We start from the raw sequence: 19,682 nt of genomic DNA, 5'->3' as shown, positions 1-19,682 counted from the left end.
GTTTATTGCTCATGTAATGCCACTCAGGGATGAATGAGGCTGGTCAGTCTCATCTTAAATGTCAGGACCAACTTGCTTAGCCAAGACAAGATGACAAGATATAGGTCGGTAACGGCACCCCAAAAATCAAGTCACTGTGGTAGCAAGTTAATAATTAGGAAGTACCGTTGCAGAGACACTTCTCATCGTCATCACTCCCATTTTTGTGTGTGTGTGTGTGTGTGTGTGTGTGTGTCTCTCTCTCTCTCTCTCTCTCTCTCTCTCTCTCTCTCTCTCTCTCTCTCTCTCTCTCTCTCTCTCTCTCTCTCTCTCTCTCTCTCTCTCTCTCTCTCTCTCTCTCTCTCTCTCGTGCGTCTAAGATGTAAATTAGGGGTTAGATGAAGAGGATGATGTGTGTGGATACGACTGTAGATGTGCTGTGTGTTACTCGCGTGTTGTTGTTGTGCTAAGCGTAAAATACACAAGTGCGTTTCTGGATGCAGTACTTCATGTGAGATTGTACTGAGAGTGGTGTTTGGTAATGGCTGGTGGTGCATAATTACTGGGAGGTTTGTGTTTCTATTTTGCAGGGTGCAGCGTGGTGTATCCCCCCACCTCCAGCTGGCCGGGGTCGGGGACGGGGTCGGGGACTGGGACTGCCGGGACAGGGGAGGAATATGGCGGCACCGGTGGAGTGCAGCGCCCCCTCCACTACCCTGGGGGAAGGTCGGGGTACGGGTACAGTGGGTATGGGCAGCACGGTGAGGGGGCAGCTGGCCCCCGCGTGGACTATGAGGTGGGGGAGCCCCGGGGCCGCTACCAGTACTACCCCGAACCTGACCAGGGTCCTGTCCTGCCCCGCCGCTACCAGGATCGTCTGTGGTGGCCCCCTGTGCCCTTGCCCGTGCTCGGGGCCCGCACTGACCCCTACCTGCCCCGTACCGTGCCCGCTGACACCCAGCAGCCCCGACCGCCCGCCCTACCCTCCCGCCAACTGGAACGCTCGCTGGGGCGGGGTGGGGGTGGGGGAGGGAGCGAGGGGGAGGGTTCGGGGAGGGGCCAACACGGGGCAGGGAGTGAGCGGCGACTGCCCCACAATGACTCCATCGTGGGCCTGGTGCGGGGCCAAACAGGGCTGTCTGTCGGACGGGAAGGGGCTCCTGCCTCAGCCCCAGCTCAGGACTACCGTGGGGGCTGGCCTGGCCCCCAACCCACCACAGCGGACCCCTCCCCCAGGGAGAGACCAGGCGGAGGGCTGGACTCCCTGCTACAGATGATGACTCAGGGGGGCCAGAACCCCGCCCCCGCCACCACTGCCGCCCTCGGTGGCTCTCGGCAGCAGAGAGCGAAGAACCCCAGCGGGAATGGGGTAGGAGTGAGGAGTGACGAAATGGAGGCAGAGGAGGGCACCCCTGTGCTGGCCAGGGTGGGGCCATCCACACGCCCCGCCACGCCCGTCACACCCACCATACTCCTAGGATCCATCATGCTGCTCATCATACTTATTGTGGTCAGTACCCACACCACACACCCCAGTCACCCTACGGCAGTCACCAAACATTCATATTGTCTTATTACTCAGCACATCACAATCATTCATACTCACCATACACAATTTTCCTCTGACATTCTGGCGACACTGTATGCACATTGATAACTCACTTTACACGCTCATCACCCACAACGTCACCTCCAGTCATAATCAGATTATACACTCACCACCAATCATACTCACCTTATACACTCACCACTCACAAACAGAGACATTCACCACTCATCAGCTGCATACATCGTCACCACTTATCAACTTTATACACACTCACTACCATTCACACTCACCATACACAGTCACCAATAGACCCACCTTACACACTCACCACTCTGCAGCAATCACACTCACATTACACACTCACCATTCTGCAGCAATCACACTCACTTTACACACTCACCACATTGCAGCAATCACACTCATCTTATACACCCACCACTGGAGCAATCACACTCACCTTACACACTCACCACTGCACCTTACAGACTCACCACTGACACTGATACCACTATTCATCCTAACACAGCACGTACTCTCCTCACCTTACACACTCACCGCTCACCTACATACTATATACACCTGTCCCTTTTAACGAATCACTTATTTTAATCTATAGCACTTAGGAAAATAGTATAAGCAAAATTAACAGAAGTAATAATTCCCACAAAAGGTTAACGAAGCTTATCATATTCTCATCTATGACAACTTCTGTGTACTTGCAGCGCCTGTATTACTGTATTCAACTCTTTCAAAAAACTCAGATATTTTTTTTTTACTCTTGCTACCACCAAACAGTTTTATTCAGCTTAGGGGACACTTTTGGAAATGAAAGAGTTAGATATCGCATTCATTGACCTTTCACCACCGGAGGATCATCAATTCTAGGGTCTGGAGAGGTTACAAACAGCCTTCATTAACCCCTTAAGTACCAGGGGTTAATGATGAATAGAATCATCTGGTAGCAGCAAGAGTGAGCTACAAACAAGACGTCATCGTACTGAAGGGGTTAGACTCTTACAAAATTACAGCTTACGCCCTCAAGAAAGTGACTGATTTTGCGTTTTTTTTTTTGCTACCATCAGGAGATTTGGTCTGACTTAGGAGATACCTCTTATAGTGCAAGAGTTGAAGATGGCGGTATTTTAACTTTCCATCCTTCATCTTTGGGAGTTTCTTTAATTTGATTTTGGAAATCGTAATTCTCTCTCTCTCTCTCTCTCTCTCTCTCTCTCTCTCTCTGCATGATCCAACCCCTTCACAACGAGAGGTCTTCCATAAAATAAGCAAAATCATCAGACGTTAGCAAAAATAAATGCAAAAGGACATGATTGTGGAGATGGGGTAAACTCGTGCATGTTTCAGGCGATGGTGAGACTCAGGTGTTAGCAAGAGTGACTCGGGTGTTAGGAAGAATAATTCAGATGTTAGCAAGAATGACTCAAGTGTTAGCAAAAGTGACTCAGGTGTTAGCAAGAATGACTTAGGTGTTAGCAAGAATGACTCAGGTGTTAGCAGGAATGACTCAGGTATTAGCAAAAATGACTTAGGTGTTAGCAAAAGTGACTTAGGTGTTAGCAAAAATGACTCAGGTGTTAGCAAGAATGAAATATACGAGATCATTGTGTTGAAAGGGTTAAAAATTAGATCTAAAAAGGATCAACTTGTACAGTCTGCAGGCGGTAGCAGATAGAATGAAAATGGCACCGCACAGATTTAGATAATATAAATTGTATCGTATTGAAGAGGTCAACTTTGTATTTTCTCGGTGGGGGAGGAAATGTAGGAGACGTCACCGTGTCGAAAGTTAATATATATATATATATATATATATATATATATATATATATATATATATATATATATATATATATATATATATATGGTTCCGTAGCGAATGGATCAGTTTCTGTACACTGTTCACTTTAACTAAGCGTAAAATTGACATCTCTCCATCTCTAGTACTGGGTTGTAATACGAGATACCGCTGGAAATATGGTGCTAGTCACGAAGAAGTGCTGTGGAAAGGATACAGAGCCATAGTAATAATCTTATTCTGTCACTGAGCTAAGGGAAATAAGCTGCCAAAGGACCAACATATTGAAAATGAATGAATTCTTTTTTTCCCAGGTGATGGTGGCTCTGAGGGTGCACTGGAGGGACAGACTGAAGGCGGAGGAGGAGTGGCACATCCCCTCCCCCACCGTGCAGCCCCCCACCCCCGCCCCCACCACCACCACCGCCCCCACCACCGCACTCGCTCAGGCTCCCCCATCCCCCGCCCATCACCTCGACCCCCTCACACACCTCCACGCAGAGCCCATCAGAATAAAGGTCAGTGACAGTGGGAGTGAGGTTTGAACGACGGTAGTGCTTGTTCCATTAAGCATATTGTTCGGTTTTTCAGCGTTTGTGCTTTCCTTTTCTTTTTTTCTGGATCCTACGCCCGTTCATCTCTCATGTGGGAATTCAGGCTAAGATTATAGTGGTGATGATGATGATGATTGTGAGAGTACATAAGCAATTAGAGCAATTTTTCCTGTTCTGTACTGTTGGGAAAAGACAACAGTTTTAACCCAACTTTGACCCTCCTCAGGTATTTAAAAAAAAAAAAAAATTGTCTCACTTTATGCACACGCAAATGTTCCCAACTATTTCACACCAGAAGAGGCTCCAGGTTCGATTGAGAGTATTGTATCTTCCCCGCAAACCCCCCTCTGTGTGTATGTGTGTGTGTGTGTGTGTGTGTGTGTGTGTTTAATTCTCAATGTGGTATCAAGACCCCCAATCAGTGCCTCCTTTTGTATGGCTGGTGAGCTAGTTTGGTGACTTAATGATATAAAAAGATTACTCAGTTTATGTCACGTGTGGTGCTTCACTCACCTGCTTAACCATATGCTCCTCTAGTCGTTCCCTACCCTACCCCTCCCTCTCTTCCTCCCTCCCTCTCCCCTTTCCTCTCTCTCTCTCTTTCTCTCTCTCTCCTCTCTCCATTTCCTCTTCCCCCTCCCATTCCCTCCTCCTCGTCTACTCCCACCCCCTTTTCCATCATCTTCTCCCTCCCCTTTCGTCCTCTTCCTCTTCTTCCTTCCCATTTTCCATTCCCTCCTTTTTCCTTTCCCTTTCTTCCCCCTCTTGGTTCTCCATTTTCCTCCCCCTTCTCTTTTCCTTTCTCCAGTCGCATCCTCCCCCTGCCCTCTTTCCCTCTCCTCATCCTCATTCTCATCCTGTCTCCCCCCTCCCCTTCCCTCTTCCTATCACCCTTCCCTCTACCTTTCCCCGTCTTCCCTTCTCTTCCCCCCTTCATACTCGTATTCTCGTTGACATGGGGTGCGGGTAACCTCGTACGAGTAGCACCTCTTCCTCTATGATTTATTTTGCATAGTACACCATTTCAGCCTCTTATAAATGTCATGCCGTGCTAAAAACATACATGTGACAAAAGAGAATACTGTATCAAGATGTACTAGGCATAATAAATCACCAATAAAAAGGTGCCACAAAACTTTCAGTACCACCTGGAAATAAGCCTCGTCGTACACAAGGATACCAAACACTTCGTGACTTGTATGGTTGGTTCATTTCTGGCATTACCGTAGCTCATTGACTTTAACCTGGTGCAGTTATTCATTCTTTGTAGCTTTATTTTCACTACCTTAGGGGCGGAATAAGAAATACTGTGTTTCTGCAACTTTTCCTTGCCCTTCGTGACAAGCGCTATACTCTAGTGTTAATTTCCTGTTACAGCTCAGCTTTTAAGATGGAGAGATGCCAATTATACGCCTTGGTAAAGTAAATCGAAAATAGGACATCCATGAATTAAAAAGAAAAAAATAGCATTGTATATATTCCAACTAACACCAGACGATTTTATTCAACCCATGGAAACTAACAGCAGCCAAAGGGTTAAAAGTAACAGTATTAACACTCTCAGATGCCTGTTGCTGACTCTTGGCTGAACAAAATCACTTGGCTTTAGTGTAATAGAACGCCAGAGTTGTTCCGATCATGAGAGGATTAATTGAGGTATTGCTGGCATACAGGCGAAGGGTCTGCTGGAGAGGCGGGGATCGAACACGAGCCTGACGCTGGAGCTGGGACCCAACTGCCCGCCGCCAGAGGTCTCTTCACCCCCTCGACACTGGTAAGCGTGAAGCCTTCCTTTATTGGCCTCTTCAACCCAGTGATATATTCTGTACCTCATTCATCCTACCTTCAGACAGTTTTATTTGCTTAGGAGTGGGCCAAGTAGCGGAGAGGTAAATGAAGGTTGTGTCTCACCCCTCGAAATTGTTTGGAGATGGCATCGGAGTGAAATTGAAGGCGATTGCGGGAAAGTATAAGCAAAATTTTTTTTTTTTTTTTTTTTAATGATCATTTTTGTAGCACCTGTAATTGTTAGATATGAATCAGCCTGCATCCCATATTACAGTGTGTAGTCACCAATGATACAGAAAAGTCAGACATGGTGCTCTATCACAGGCTTCAGAAATTATTATCACATATTGGAGGTTTGTCCAGACCTTCTCGGTTTCAGTTGTAAAAATATCTGATCACATTCTAGATGGCCTGTGAGATTTCGTAACACTTCTTCCTCAGCCATTTACCTTGCTTGTCGCACTTAATATCCTCTTGTGTGATACTGATGCACCATGAAGAATCCCAGCTCCCCATGCCCCTCCCAGTTTGGAAGCCATTGCCGGCAGGTGTAAATGAGATATAACAGTTTCATCATACTCGGTTAGAGCATGGCAACAAAGTAACTATTCAGCTTTACCATTACCATGAACGCAATAAATCTCCCTTCCTGTCCTGCCCCCAGCACGCCGGAGGAGTTCCTGATGACTGCCGGCAATCGAATGAGTCGGCGTCAGCTGCGGCAGTGTCTCAAGGAGGTACGATCTCTTCACGCTGAGTTCTGGGAGGTGCCGCTCAACCACCCCGACAAGTAAGTGATATTAGGAATGGTGATGTAAAGGATGGCACTGGTTATGGTCTCGGTGTGCTCATGATGTCGTGATGCGATGATGCTGGTGATGTGGTGTGGCAGTGCTGGTGGTGATGAGATGTGATGATGATGATGATGGTGATAGTGATGGTACTGGTGGTGATGTGGTGTGACGGTGCTGTTGGTGATGTGATGTGATGATGACGGTGATAGTGATTGTAGTGGTGATGGTGGTGGTGGTGTGATGCTGTGCAAATGCTGTGCAAAATCCCGTAGTGTTCCTTTTCGCATGGTGAGGAGGGACGAGTGTGGATTATTAATGTCGAAGGTAACCGTATTAAATTCTTGAATCCAGTAACGCCTTTTCTATTTCATTCTTTGCTCCTCTAGGACGATTTTGTTCAGCTTAGGAGAGGATTTTTGAACTGACGACTTTCTCCATTTCAGAAAAGGACCTCTCTAACCCAAAGTAATTATAACCATCATTCATAACAACCCGATCACTGTGGGAGATTTCTTATTACACTGCATAAAATCGTCCTTTGGCAGCAAGAATAAAGTGCACAAGACGTCATCATATGTGAAGGAGTTCAGGGCGGTAACATAAACCAGACCTCTGTGTATTCATCATTGTAGAGTGCATTTTGTCCTCGTGCATTAGATGGCGTAGTCTATTGGTATATTGCTTGCCTCCTGCGAACAGTTGCATTCTTAGGGGAGATATTTTTATAGTGAAGGGGTGAAGGAACAGTATCTACCCCTTCCCCCTCGAGTTTGAAAAGCCGCTCCTAAACTGAAAAAAAAAAAAAAAAAAAATCTTCGAATGAAGTGAATAATACTTCATTATATTGAAGAGGCTAGTGCGCTGGATAAAGCCGGGCGCGTATTTTTTTAGGTTGAATGATGAGTGGCTGTATGTATGAGGGATATCAGTTGATAGCCTGCACTGAGGACTGTTGTTAAATTGACGTGTTTAGTCTTTTTCTTTTACGGAATCTTGCCCATGAAACAGGGTGATGATGATGAAGATGATGATAATGCTAATGCTTATGTAATAATGCTAACAATGCTAATGCTAATAATAATAATAATAATAATAATAATAATAATTAGAACGCCGTCAAATTGCCCAAGGATAAATAATTTTGATAAAGAAAAATTTCCACAGTCATTGCTTACTGGAAGCCGAGCTATAAAGGGACCTTGAGGTCAAGGTTTTAATAATAATAGTGACAATTTATTAGCTCTCTGCTTTCGTGGTTTACTTTCTTTTCTTTTCGTTTTCCTTTTTTTTTTTTTTATTTATTCTGTCCTCCTCACTCTCAGTGTCTTACATCTTCCTGCATCTCTCTCCTTTTATTACTTAAGCCACTCCGCCATGATGTTTTCCGTACATCTGCGTCTGTCTCTCAACTTATCCTAGTCTTCTCCATAACTTCAGTTTACCGTGTTACTTTGTCCTTTGCCAGTTACCTGCCTCTGTCTCTCACTTTATCACCCTTATCCCAACTCCACTTTGTTATGAAGTCACTTGCCCTATATCTCTGTCTCTTATTTCCTTAACATCCATATTCCCACTTTGTTTGTTTGGGGATCCTATGCCTTGAAATTACCTCCATAGCTCACGTGTGTTTACTGCTTACCCTTTATCCACTCTGTTGCCCTGTCCTCACCGATACCTATGCCTAACATGTGCTGTTGTGTGTCAGGTGTGAGGTGCCGGGGTCTGCCACCAAGAACCGGTACCGCACTGTGCTTCCCAACGAGGCTACCAGGGTAGTGCTACAGTCGCCCCATCCCGCAGGACAGTACATTAACGCCAACTTCGTCAGGGTGAGACCATCGCTTCTCATTGACATTGCTCGGCATTTTTAACCCCCCTTCAGACCGACAACGTCTCATATATATATATATATATATATATATATATATATATATATATATATATATATATATATATATATTGATATCTGGCCGACAGGACGGAATGCATTATCAGGGAGTAGGATTGTTGCTGGGTTGTAAGGCAAATAAGGCTTTATGTGAGTGGGATCCTATAGATGAGCGATTGTTATACGCACGGTTTAAATCAAATCATGGCAACATCAGTCTGTTTGTGTGTTATGCACCTACTAATGATGCACTCGATGAAAGGAAAGACACATTTTATGAAAAGTTGCAAGAAGGAGTAGGAAGGGTACCTAGACATGATGTTTTGATCTGCGTTGGAGACTTTAATGCAGTAATGGGCTGTTCAAATGAGGGATTTGAGGCATGTATGGGTAAGATGGGAGTTGGTAGTAGGATGAGTGAAAACGGAGTGAGGTTTGGAAGCTTCTGTCTAGCAAATGACTTAGTCATCGGGGGCACACTCTTTCAGCATTGTAATATACACAAGACAACTTGGGTGTCGCCGTGTGGAAAATATAAAAATCAGATTGATCACATCGCTATCAGTAGGAGGCATAGAAGTTCTCTGCTAGATGTTCATGTTAAACGGGGAGCGGATATTGGTAGTGACCATCAACTCAGCATTGCAAAAATAAGGTTTAAACTTAAAAATCAGAAGAAGGAAAAATCTGGTGTTGGTAGATACGATATTGTTAAGCTTAGAAGGGAAGGAGAAGAAAAGGAGGAATTCAGATTAGAATGCAGAAATAGGTTTTTGGTGTTGGAAACGTTGGAAGAGGGGAGAGAAGTGTAGATGAGATGTGGGAGGATGTGAACAAAGTTTTGCATGAGACTGCTGAATGTACGATTGGAAGGAGACATAGATTCAGGAGAAAGAAATGGATATCAGAGGAAACGTGGGATATGATAAAAAAGAGAGGTGAGGCTAAATTGAGGAGTGAGATGCAATGCGTTGATGAACGAGAGATTGAATTAGCAAGAGCTGCGTACTGGAGTTTGAATTCAGAAGTAAGAAGGTTAGCTAGGAGAGATAAAAGAAGATGTGTGGATGAAAAGGTTGCAGAGACTGAAATCTTAATAAACAAAAATGATGGACAGAGTCAAAGAATAGCATATGAATCGATTAGAGAACTGAGTGGTAATGCAGGTAAACGCAAGGAAATACCAGTTAGAGACAGGGAAGGAAATTTATTGACCAAAGATGGAGATATTAAAAACAGATGGAAAGAGCATTTTGAGACAGTTCTTAATAGACCAATACCACCAGAAGAGGATATACCGTCTGCTCAGGAAGATTTAAATATAGAAACAGGAGAGTTGAGGCTTGCAGAAGTGGAGAAAGCAGTAAAACAGTTAAAGAATAATAAGGCACCAGGGGAGGATGGTTTATTTCCGGAAATGTTTAAAGTGGAGGGGGATAGATTAATAATGATCTTGACCAAGCTATTCAATAAGATATGGGTGACGGGGTTACTACCATCAGTTTGGAAGAATGGTGTAATTGTTAAAGTTCCGAAGAAGGGAAACCTTAGTGAATGTGGTAATTGGAGGGGAATCTCTTTGTCACCGATAGCTTTGAAAGTTTTCAGTAGAGTGTTGTTAAATAGGTTGGAGCCGGTGGTTGAGGGTATTCTGAGGGATGAACAGGCTGGTTTTAGAAAGGGACGTGGTTGCAATGATCAGATCTTTATAGTTAGGCATTTGATGCAGCAAGTTAATGAAATGAGAGTACCGTTAAGTCTTTGTTTTGTTGATTTTGAAAAGGCTTTTGATAGTGTTTCGAGAGAGACTATGGGGAAGATCATGAGACATTATGGAATACCAGAGGAGTTTGTGAGGGTCATTATGAACATGCATGAGGACACATTTTGTAAAGTGATGGTTGATGGTTGTCTGAGTGATTCGTTTGAAGTCAAGTCCCGGAGTAATTCAAGGTGGTGTTCTATCGCCTTTACTATTTATATTGGTCATTGATTACATTATGAAACGCGTTGGAACAGAAACCGGTGCAGGTATACTTTGGGGAGAGAACAGGAAACTTTTGGATTTAGATTATGCAGATGATATAGTTTTGATTTGTGATGGGCCAGAAGAGATGCAGAGAGTGTTGGACTGTTTGGTGAGTGAAGGTCGCAAGGTGGGTTTGGTTATTAATTGTGGAAAAACTGAAATAATCAATATGAATATGGAAAATGCGCAGGAATGTGTAATTGGAGGTATGGTTGTAAAGCAAGTTGATAGGTTTAAATATTTAGGTACTTATTTAGCCAAGGATGGTTCTTTGAACTTTGAATTCGAGGAAAGGTTAAAGAAGGCTAATCAGGCAATGGGAATGCTTAAAAATATTTGGAATAATAACAATTTCTCTGTGCATACAAAAATCAAACTTTATAAGGTAATGGTTAGGAGTATCTTAATTTATGGACACGAGTCTTGGTACAGCACAGTGGTTATGGAAAATAAATTCTTGGTATTTGAAAATAAAGCACTTAGAAGAATATTAGGAGTTAAGTGGTGGGAAAGGATACCAAATAGTAGAATTAGAGAAATAACGGGAGTGCAGCCGGTCGATGAATATGTTAGGTTCTCACGATGGAAGTGGCTAGGACATGTGTATAGGAGACAGGGAATAGTACGAGGTACACCAGGGTGGGTGGCACTTGGTAGGAGAGGTAGGGGAAGGCCAAAAGAGACGTGGGTGAGGACAATGAGACGGGAAGCTGGAGATGAGTGTTGGGGAGATCTTGAGGAGTTAGCACAAGATAGGATGTGGTGGTGTGAGTTCATCGAGGCCCTATGCATCCCCGAGGGTGCCACAGGAAATGATTGATTGATTGATTGATATATATATATATATATATATATATATATATATATATATATATATATATATATATATATATAAGTAGGTACTTACATATAAGCATGTAATCATCAAAATCTTAAGTACAGTGCTCTCTCTCTCTCTCTCTCTCTCTCTCTCTCTCTCTCTCTCTCTCTCTCTCTATACATATATATCTTCAGATGGCCTGAAGCTGTCATGCAGATATATTTAATTTCTAAAGAAAATTAAGTAATTTGTAGAGCTCATCACGGGAGAGCAAAGGAGAAGGGGGTGAAAGAGAAAATCCATTATTTACTCGACACTTGCAGGGACAGAGAGTAAAGTTATGGCAAGTATCATTTTGATTCGTCTAATCGCTTTCAGAGATAAGGTGACCAACAGACAGACAGACAGACGTGCGGTGGAACCTCGCATATAGTAAAATGCCAGATTTTTTTTTTTTTTTTTCCCGCCACAAAGATGGACTTTGGATTTTATTCCGGCCAATATTCATGACTGAATTCCTTCCGCCACCAAATAATTCAGCAGCGAAACAAGATGGACCGTAACCAGTAACCTGAGGCAAGTCAGAGTAAACTGTCTTTCTCTCTCTCTATTAAAAAAAAAAAAAAAAAAAAAATTATATTCAGCACATAATCTGAAACCTACAGACGCAACAATTTAGTATATAAAATCATATTTTTATGCAAAGTTGATAGATGTAACCAGCAATTCTACTTGCAAAAATAGGTCGATCCATCTGTCTGCTATCCTCTTCTTTTTCGGCCCATCGCGTAGGGATCCTGGGGTAGGTTACTCAGTCCCGACATTTATGGCGAGGGTGGCTAGCCTCACCCAACTCCGAGTGGAATTCGGTTGGAGCACCTTAACCCACTGGACCATCAGGCGTCAGTTGGTTATATGTTTACTACCCATCATAGTAAATGACTTCCAGGGACACAGGTTACCACTTGACTTGTCACTCAGTGCAGTCACCCGAAGGCAGTACTGGATCGGGTGAATGGATGGTGAGGGCTCCCCGACCTTCCACGAAAAGACGAAAGTAATTAGGAGAAAAAACATTAGGCCTACTGGAGGGATGATATCCGTACAGACGAAAAGATGTATAAAATTTTGATATTAATTTCCTGGAAATACACACACACACACACACACACACACACACACACACACACACACACACACACACACACACACACACACACACACACACACACAGGGAAATAAAATGAGACAAAATGAAACTAAAAGTAGACGTGGTCAAAAATATATTTAGTACCTTAACCTTCAGATGATGACGTCGAAACATTCCTTTAACGAACATAACTCATTCATTGTTGCTATACAGGGAGGAGGTGCGGTTCTATATCTTCGTATTATTCCGCGGAGCTAAATATATACCCTGGTGTGAAAAGGAAAATGTCAGTGGGCTATTTCTGTCCTGCGACCCCAGCGAGAGGGTGAAATATTCATCAGTGAGAACCTTGTGTGGAGTGGTGTTGTGGTGCTACCTTGTTTGTTTTCCCGCCGTATTTTTTTGACTTTTGCTGTTCCGTGTTTTCGGTAACTAAGGCGACTTCGTAGTACTTTTTCCCCGGCGAACATATTTTGCATATTACACCTTGCTATTCAAGTGTTTGTTGATTTTGTATTATTAATATTTACATCGTTTGGATCATTAATATATATGACGATAACGAGGTATTATAGGTATTGTTTAGGTGATCATATCTACATTTCCATCAGTAATCTATAAGAAGATATCATAGTGTTACAAACAAAATATACAGTAGAGGAAGTGTTACGAAATCCGTCTAGAACTTATGACCCCATTGTGTTGTGTTCTTGCTTGTTTGTGGTTTTACTGTGATGAGTGAATTGTTGGTTAAACAACAAATTTCCAGTATGATTTAATGCAGTGTTACAGTGGTTTTATATGTTTCACTGAGTGATGTTATTTTGGGTAAGTCTTCTTACCTTTGAGTTTTCAAGAAATTTGAGTTTCTAGAAGCTCATTGGGCTTCGTTATAACCAATTTTGTTTGTAAGTCACATTCCCCTCCGATGTCAACGACTCATAGATTAGAGACGAGGCGTGGGGGGGGGGGGAGAAGAGAGAGGCCAAAACCTTGCTCTTTCACTTCAGTAGAAGTGAAAAGAAAACCCACCGTGACCTGAAAAAAGACTCAGTAATTTCTAACTTGACCTACTGAGTTTAGCACTGACCTATATCGTCCATCTATCTGTTTCTGTTCTCTCTCTCTCTCTCTCTCTCTCTCTCTCTCTCTCTCTCTCTCTCTCTCTCTCTCTCGCTACATACATACATACATACATGCACGAGGTACTACCGAAAGGTTGGGGGAATTTGACTATGAAAGAAAAATTACCAACCCTTACTCCCAGTTTCTACCGTCTCCTTCGCCGTAGTTCTCTTGGGTATATACGAGTACACAGTGATCCCATCGGTTTTTCCAAGATTCCGTTCATCTTTGGAAGTCCTCAATTAGAAGAACAATGAGTTTTCCACGGTGATAATGCGCCCGCCCACACATTATTCGTTGTTCGGCAGTTCCTGGCATCCAAAAACATGTCATTCCTCATCCTTCAGTTCAGCTTTTTCGCTCCCTGCGACTTTTTCCCGTTCCCATGTTAAAATTCCAGCTGAAAGGATTTAGACACGTTGTATGTGTAGATGGACGAAAATTCGCAGCTTCAAGGCTCCGGTGCTCCCTGTCTTACTTTATGGCTGTGAGACATGGACACTAAACAGTGACTTGAAGCGGCAAATTGACTCCTTTGGTACTAAGTGTCTTCACAGGATCATGGGATATAGCTGGTACAACCGGGAGCGTAACGAGCGACAACACCGTGAGACTGAATCGAGGCCTATTACCCACATAATACGTCTACGCCAACTCCAGCTATATGGGCACGTGGCCCAATTTCCTGAGGCTGATCCTGCTGTCAGGGTGATCTCTGAACGAGATACCCCAGGGTGGCGGAGGCCAAGGGGAAGGCCACGTAACTCATGGCTGGAGTAGGTCGATCACTCCTGTCGGGAGATACTTAGAGGAGGAAGAGTCGCTGCCTGGAGGGCCGAACGAAGTGACCCGCGTGGGTGGAGTCGGGGGGTGAGTGAGGCTATGTGCCCTGCAGTGTTGGCCCCCTCTTGATTAATTGATTGAGGACATACAGGGAGTATCGCAGGAGTTGCTCAATACAGTCACACTTGAGGACTTCCGGGGAGGCATGGAATCTTGGAAAAACCGGTGGGATCGCTGTATACATGCCCAAGAGGACTACTTCAAAGGAGACGGTGGAAACTAGGAGTTATTGTTAGTAATTTTTCTTTCATAGACAAGTTCCCCGAACTTCTAGGTAGCATCTCGTGTATATTTACTATATATATATATATATATATATATATATATATATATATATATATATGTGTGTGTGTGTGTGTGTGTGTGTGTGTGTGTGTGTGTGTGTGTGTGTGTGTGTGTGTGTGCTACAAGGTATATCTTCATTGATATAACATCCACTCTGTGCTTAGGGTTATGACGGTGAGGAACGGGCGTACATCGTTACTCAGGGTCCGCTGCCTCACACTGTGGTGGACATGTGGCAGCTGGTGTTGCAGGAGCGCACTCCCGCCATCGTCATGATCACACGCCTGCAAGAGAAGCAGCGGGTTAAGTGCGAGCCCTACATACCCACACATTCAGCCACCTACGGGGACATCACTGTCACCGTCAGGCAGGTTATCAACAAGAACGGATACACCATCAGGCAGCTCTTCGTACAGGTAAGGGGATATCAGCTTACCTACAAGTCATACGGGCCTATTATTTATCCGTTCACTTCGATGACGTATTTTGTCACTATTGTTGCTATTTATAGAGGGTTTTATTTGGCTCTTTTTTCGGAGGAAACAGGTTTTCGGGCTTTAGCCTATGCTTCTTTCTTCCTTGCTTGAACCTTAGAAAAGCTGTTTCGAATTGATGGAAGTAAATATAACTCCCATTGTTCTTTGACTACAGCAACGCTTTCTAAAACTGCATAATACAGTCAGGACATAACAAGAACATATTCTATAATATGTCATCAAAAGCAAGAGGATAAAATAAAAGTTTGATCTTCAGTCCACCAACACACCAGCAGATGCATCTGTGTCAGTCTTTCCATGCCATCACGTGGGTACTAACACCTAGGGACGTAGTCAGGCTTTTTCTGAAAGTGGAAGGGACACACTGCGAATCTCAGCAGTTGTGTATGTATAATCATATTCATTACTATGTACTTTTCTAATATGTATTTTGGTGCTTCCAGGGTTCAGGTAAACACTTCGGTCTTATAATGTCAAGTAAACAAAGTAGATAAAATGTTTAGAAATGTGTTTGGTAATTATTTCACACAATACTGAACACAGTGGCGTCACCAGGGGGGGGCTAGAGGGGGCTTAGCCCCTCCAAATCAAGGACTCAGCCCCCCAAAAAATTGCAGCTCCCCAAAATAATAATAATAATAAAAAATCACCAGCTTACATAGTATGCTTGCAGCTCGGCATTGACCCACCTAGCTTTCCCCCAACCCCCTACCGCCAATCCACTTTTATTCGTGCATCCATATTAGTTTAATACAATATTATTTATAGCTATATAATGTGATTAGTTATTCACAATTTACGTAAACCTATGACTCAAATCATAATAGTTATAATATATTAGTTTCCCATGTACTTTTTCCAAGCTTGGTTTTCTTTGAAATATAATTATTGCACAAAGAATGCAAGATTGTATTACATTTATCAGACTTATTATATTTTACAATATATAATATTAATCACGGAGCTTTAAAATTGGATTATGCAGTCTAAAATATCTGATCTATGCAATTTTTCACAAATTCGAATGTTCAGAGTATCGGAACTCGGAATGTATGTTTACATTGAGAAGTGTCTGTGAACTGTGGCTAAATCCTGTGTTGTTTTCGGTTTTATTTGAATGTATTGGTTTCATTGGCTGTATAGACGTTACTACGTTCCGGTATATTGCTAGCCACCTCACTGTACCCGTTCATTTTTGTTTTTACAGATATGAGATCTAGCCTATACTCTATACAAAGAGTCAGCAGTACTAAGTTGGTTCAGACGACACTCGACTGTCAGAACTGAATGTCATTTCCCTTTAATAGGCTATTCTACAATAATAAATTTGCGGATATCAGCCAGCAGCCACTCAAGTGATGAAAAGGTCATTTAAAAATTTCAGGGACAGGGTGACATAAGGAAATTCTTTCGCACCCGCACCTCCAAAGATGACTCAGATGAGTGCCAAGAAAAAGTGGCTGTTATTGGGAATGAGGTGCCAGAAGCTTTATACAATTACCTTGTGCACATTATATCATAAGGCTTACTAATACCTGGTATTAGGCCCAGCAATATTCATGTGTCCTATAAGTTTCTTATTAATAGCCTGTGAGACCTCATTTTACTTTTTCTTCATCTGTAGGCCTAAAAAATGCCCCTAAAACTGCTCAATTTCCGAAAAATTTTCCTGGGGGGCTTACAGCGCCCCCCCCCCGTACCCCCAAGTTGCGTAGGCTCGCTTCGCTTGTCCCCCCCCCTTCTACCTACACCAGGGCTACAGCCCCCCCAAAATCTGACCCCTGGTGACGCCACTGACTGAACAATACACGGATATAAAGAAACTTGAGTTCCGGAGACAGATTCAAGATTTTCACTGTGAGGAATGGAGAGGAGGAGCTAGGACAGTGTTCACACATGTCGTATAGGTGTAACCGAAAGAGGAAAGGTTGGACTGGAGAATATTTGTGAAAGTTTTAAGTCTATCTGAAATGTGAGTTTCATGAATACTATAATACTGTACTGATGCTCAGAAAAGGGTGACAGTACCCCCTATATCTCCCCCCTCGTCCCTTAAAACGCCACTGTTAGCACCCTCCGTTTCAGCTGTGGTATGACTAAGATATATTTCAAGAGTGATGAGATGGTGTTAGTCATGAATAAATGGCTGTTTTCTGATGCTGATACGTTGTAACATATAGTGAATTAAAACCGGTTTTCTCTCGGTGGTGTTGTCAGCGAGGGGACGAAAGCCACGAGACACTGCACTTCTGGTACACCGCCTGGCCTGACCACAAGACGCCATCAGAGGCCAACCAGCTGCTGGCCATGGCACTGCAGGTCGAGCACGTCAGGAAGGTTAGTCCCCCTTCACAACCCATCATAACTTACTTCATTAATACAAAGGTACACTGTTTAGGAAGTAATCGGCAATGTCAGAGCCCGGACCAAAGTGGGGTTTTAAGAGAGAATTTTATTTAGGTGGGCCGGGGAGGAATGTTTGATCTCTTTGGCTTCTACACCTGCTTCGGCTGCCTGTTGAAAGATTATACAGCTCAGCTTACCTAAGATTAATTTATCCGCAATGGATGGTTTTAGAGTCTTGTACCAAATTGGTTGGCCAAGCACATACCTTCACAAGTGGAGTTATGACGAGGCACACACACACACACACACACACACACACACACACACACACACACACACACACACACACACACAATGAACAAACTAACCTGTTCCATGGTCCCGTGCGTCAGAACGGGTGTGGCGTTGCGCTGGGCCCCGTGGTGGTACACTGCTCAGCGGGCATCGGTCGCAGCGGGTGTTTCGTGGCCATCAGCATCGCCATCAATCAGCTGCTGGAGGAAGACTGTGTCGATATCCTCGGTATTGTGTGTCAGATGAGGCTGGACAGGTGAGGCAGTGGCAGATTTGGTTCTGTACTGTGCTGTTCGTATGAGTAATAGCCAGACTTAATCCTTCCCCATGCTCGAGAAATTTGTTTGGAAAACGATCATCTGTAATGAGTATGATGTATATGAAGACCAAACTGTTGTAATGTGAGTGTTTAGTGTGTTTCGTTGTGACAGGTTATCAGTGTGAATAGATAGGTTGTCGACAAATGCAAGAATATGAATGGGCATTACGACCAGCACCCATTTTAAATGCCTGCTTGGTTGTCGAAACAGAGATATAAAACAATCAGAAACTATGTATGCACTCCACGACTAGCATTAATGGCGAGAATACGTTCTAGTGGTACAGATAGATGGTAATTTTAGTGGAGAGAGAGAGCGCACCTACCTAAAACTACCTTAAATCCTACCTTATTCTGCCCTGCTCTACCGGCCCAACCCTGAGGTAACCTTGTCTACCTTAACCTATCGAGACCAAACCTAACCAAATCAAACCAAACCAAACCAAGCCAAGCCACACCTAACTAAACCAATCCAAGCCAAACCAAGCCAGACCAAACCAAACCAGTCCAAACCAAACCTAACCAAACCAACCCAAACCAATCCAAACCAAACCTAACCAAACCAACCTAAACCAAACCTAACCAAGCCAATCTAAACCAGACCTAGGCTAACTTCGTGATGTTGCAGGGGCGGTATGGTACAGACAGGGGAGCAGTACGAGTTTATCCACCGCGCCGTCGCCCTCTACGCTGCAACACTTCCCTCCGTCTGCAATGGCAAGTGAATCCCAGCGTCCCATCACCTGCCTTCGCCCGCTGTCCCGTGACCTGACTTCATCTGCCTCTACCGCCTCATCCAGCCTCGTGTGCCAAGTTAAAAAAAAAAAAATAGTCGTCTGCCTGCGCTCCGCCGTGGCCAGGTCGTTGGTTCACAGATAAATTTACGATAATTTTCCTGCCGTAGTTAAGATCTGTGACTGTTGAAAAGATGTGTAAAGGACCTCTTTTTTGAGGGAGGGATAAAGGTGGGAAAGTGTCTGAGCGTCACGTGTCTCTTTGTTTTATGCAGGGGGGACAAGAAAGGCAGAGTACCGAAGCTTCCCATGTGTTGTTTTGGAGGATATACAAGGAAAACATGTTGTGTAATCTTCCTTTTTTTTTTTTTTTTTTTTTTTTTTTTCGCGAAGTACTGAGAAATGAAAGTGCAGCATCTTTCACTCTTGTTTTTGCTGAATGGAGAAGGAAAGGGAGGTGCCATATTGTTCAGTGTTTTTTTGTTTTTGCATTAAGGGCAAGGAAAGGAGAGTATCGAATCTTACCATCCCTTGCAAGAAATGGGAGTGTCGATCTTTCCATGTCCTTTCATATGGCAGGATATACAAGGAAGTGGAGTGCCAGACCTTTCAGCGACTTTTGATTTTGCAGGACAAGGAAAGCAGAGTGTCGGATCTTCCAGTTTCCTATTCTTCCGTTTAAGCCAGTCATAGTTACGAGAGGAAATTTATCTTAATTAATGTAGTGAATCTGAACCCTGCCCTGCCTTGGCATACCAGTGACCTGTCTTGCTCTGCCATACCCAGCCCAGCCTTGCCCAGCCTGTGTCCGCCTCCAGCCTCGTTCGTCCTGTGAGAAGTGGTCTGCCTCTGCTCCGACTATTCAGCTGCACGCA

General features: G+C 43.7%; 1 protein-coding gene across 1 annotated transcript in view; it reads left to right on the top strand.

Annotated features, from left to right (window-relative positions):
• The window catches only part of LOC145413796 (uncharacterized), a 21,536-nt gene extending 2,738 nt beyond the window's left edge, over window positions 1-18,798 (top strand). Inside the window, exons 2-10 of the mRNA XM_080283449.1 lie at window positions 570-1,489; window positions 3,656-3,859; window positions 5,569-5,669; window positions 6,348-6,473; window positions 8,183-8,306; window positions 14,782-15,033; window positions 17,332-17,451; window positions 17,853-18,010; window positions 18,702-18,798. Coding sequence (XP_080139575.1) covers window positions 570-1,489; window positions 3,656-3,859; window positions 5,569-5,669; window positions 6,348-6,473; window positions 8,183-8,306; window positions 14,782-15,033; window positions 17,332-17,451; window positions 17,853-18,010; window positions 18,702-18,798 — 2,102 coding nt within the window. The remainder of the gene's footprint in view (window positions 1-569; window positions 1,490-3,655; window positions 3,860-5,568; window positions 5,670-6,347; window positions 6,474-8,182; window positions 8,307-14,781; window positions 15,034-17,331; window positions 17,452-17,852; window positions 18,011-18,701) is intronic.
• The last annotated feature ends 884 nt before the right edge of the window (window positions 18,799-19,682 follow it).

The sequence above is a fragment of the Coenobita brevimanus genome, chromosome 97 (genome assembly GCF_032717465.1).
Source record: "Coenobita brevimanus isolate Jiangsu-jjx chromosome 97, ASM3271746v2, whole genome shotgun sequence".
NCBI classification, from domain to species: domain Eukaryota; kingdom Metazoa; phylum Arthropoda; class Malacostraca; order Decapoda; family Coenobitidae; genus Coenobita; species Coenobita brevimanus.
The sequence above is the reverse complement of the archived record's forward strand: the minus strand, read 5'-3'. Positions and strand labels throughout refer to the sequence as shown.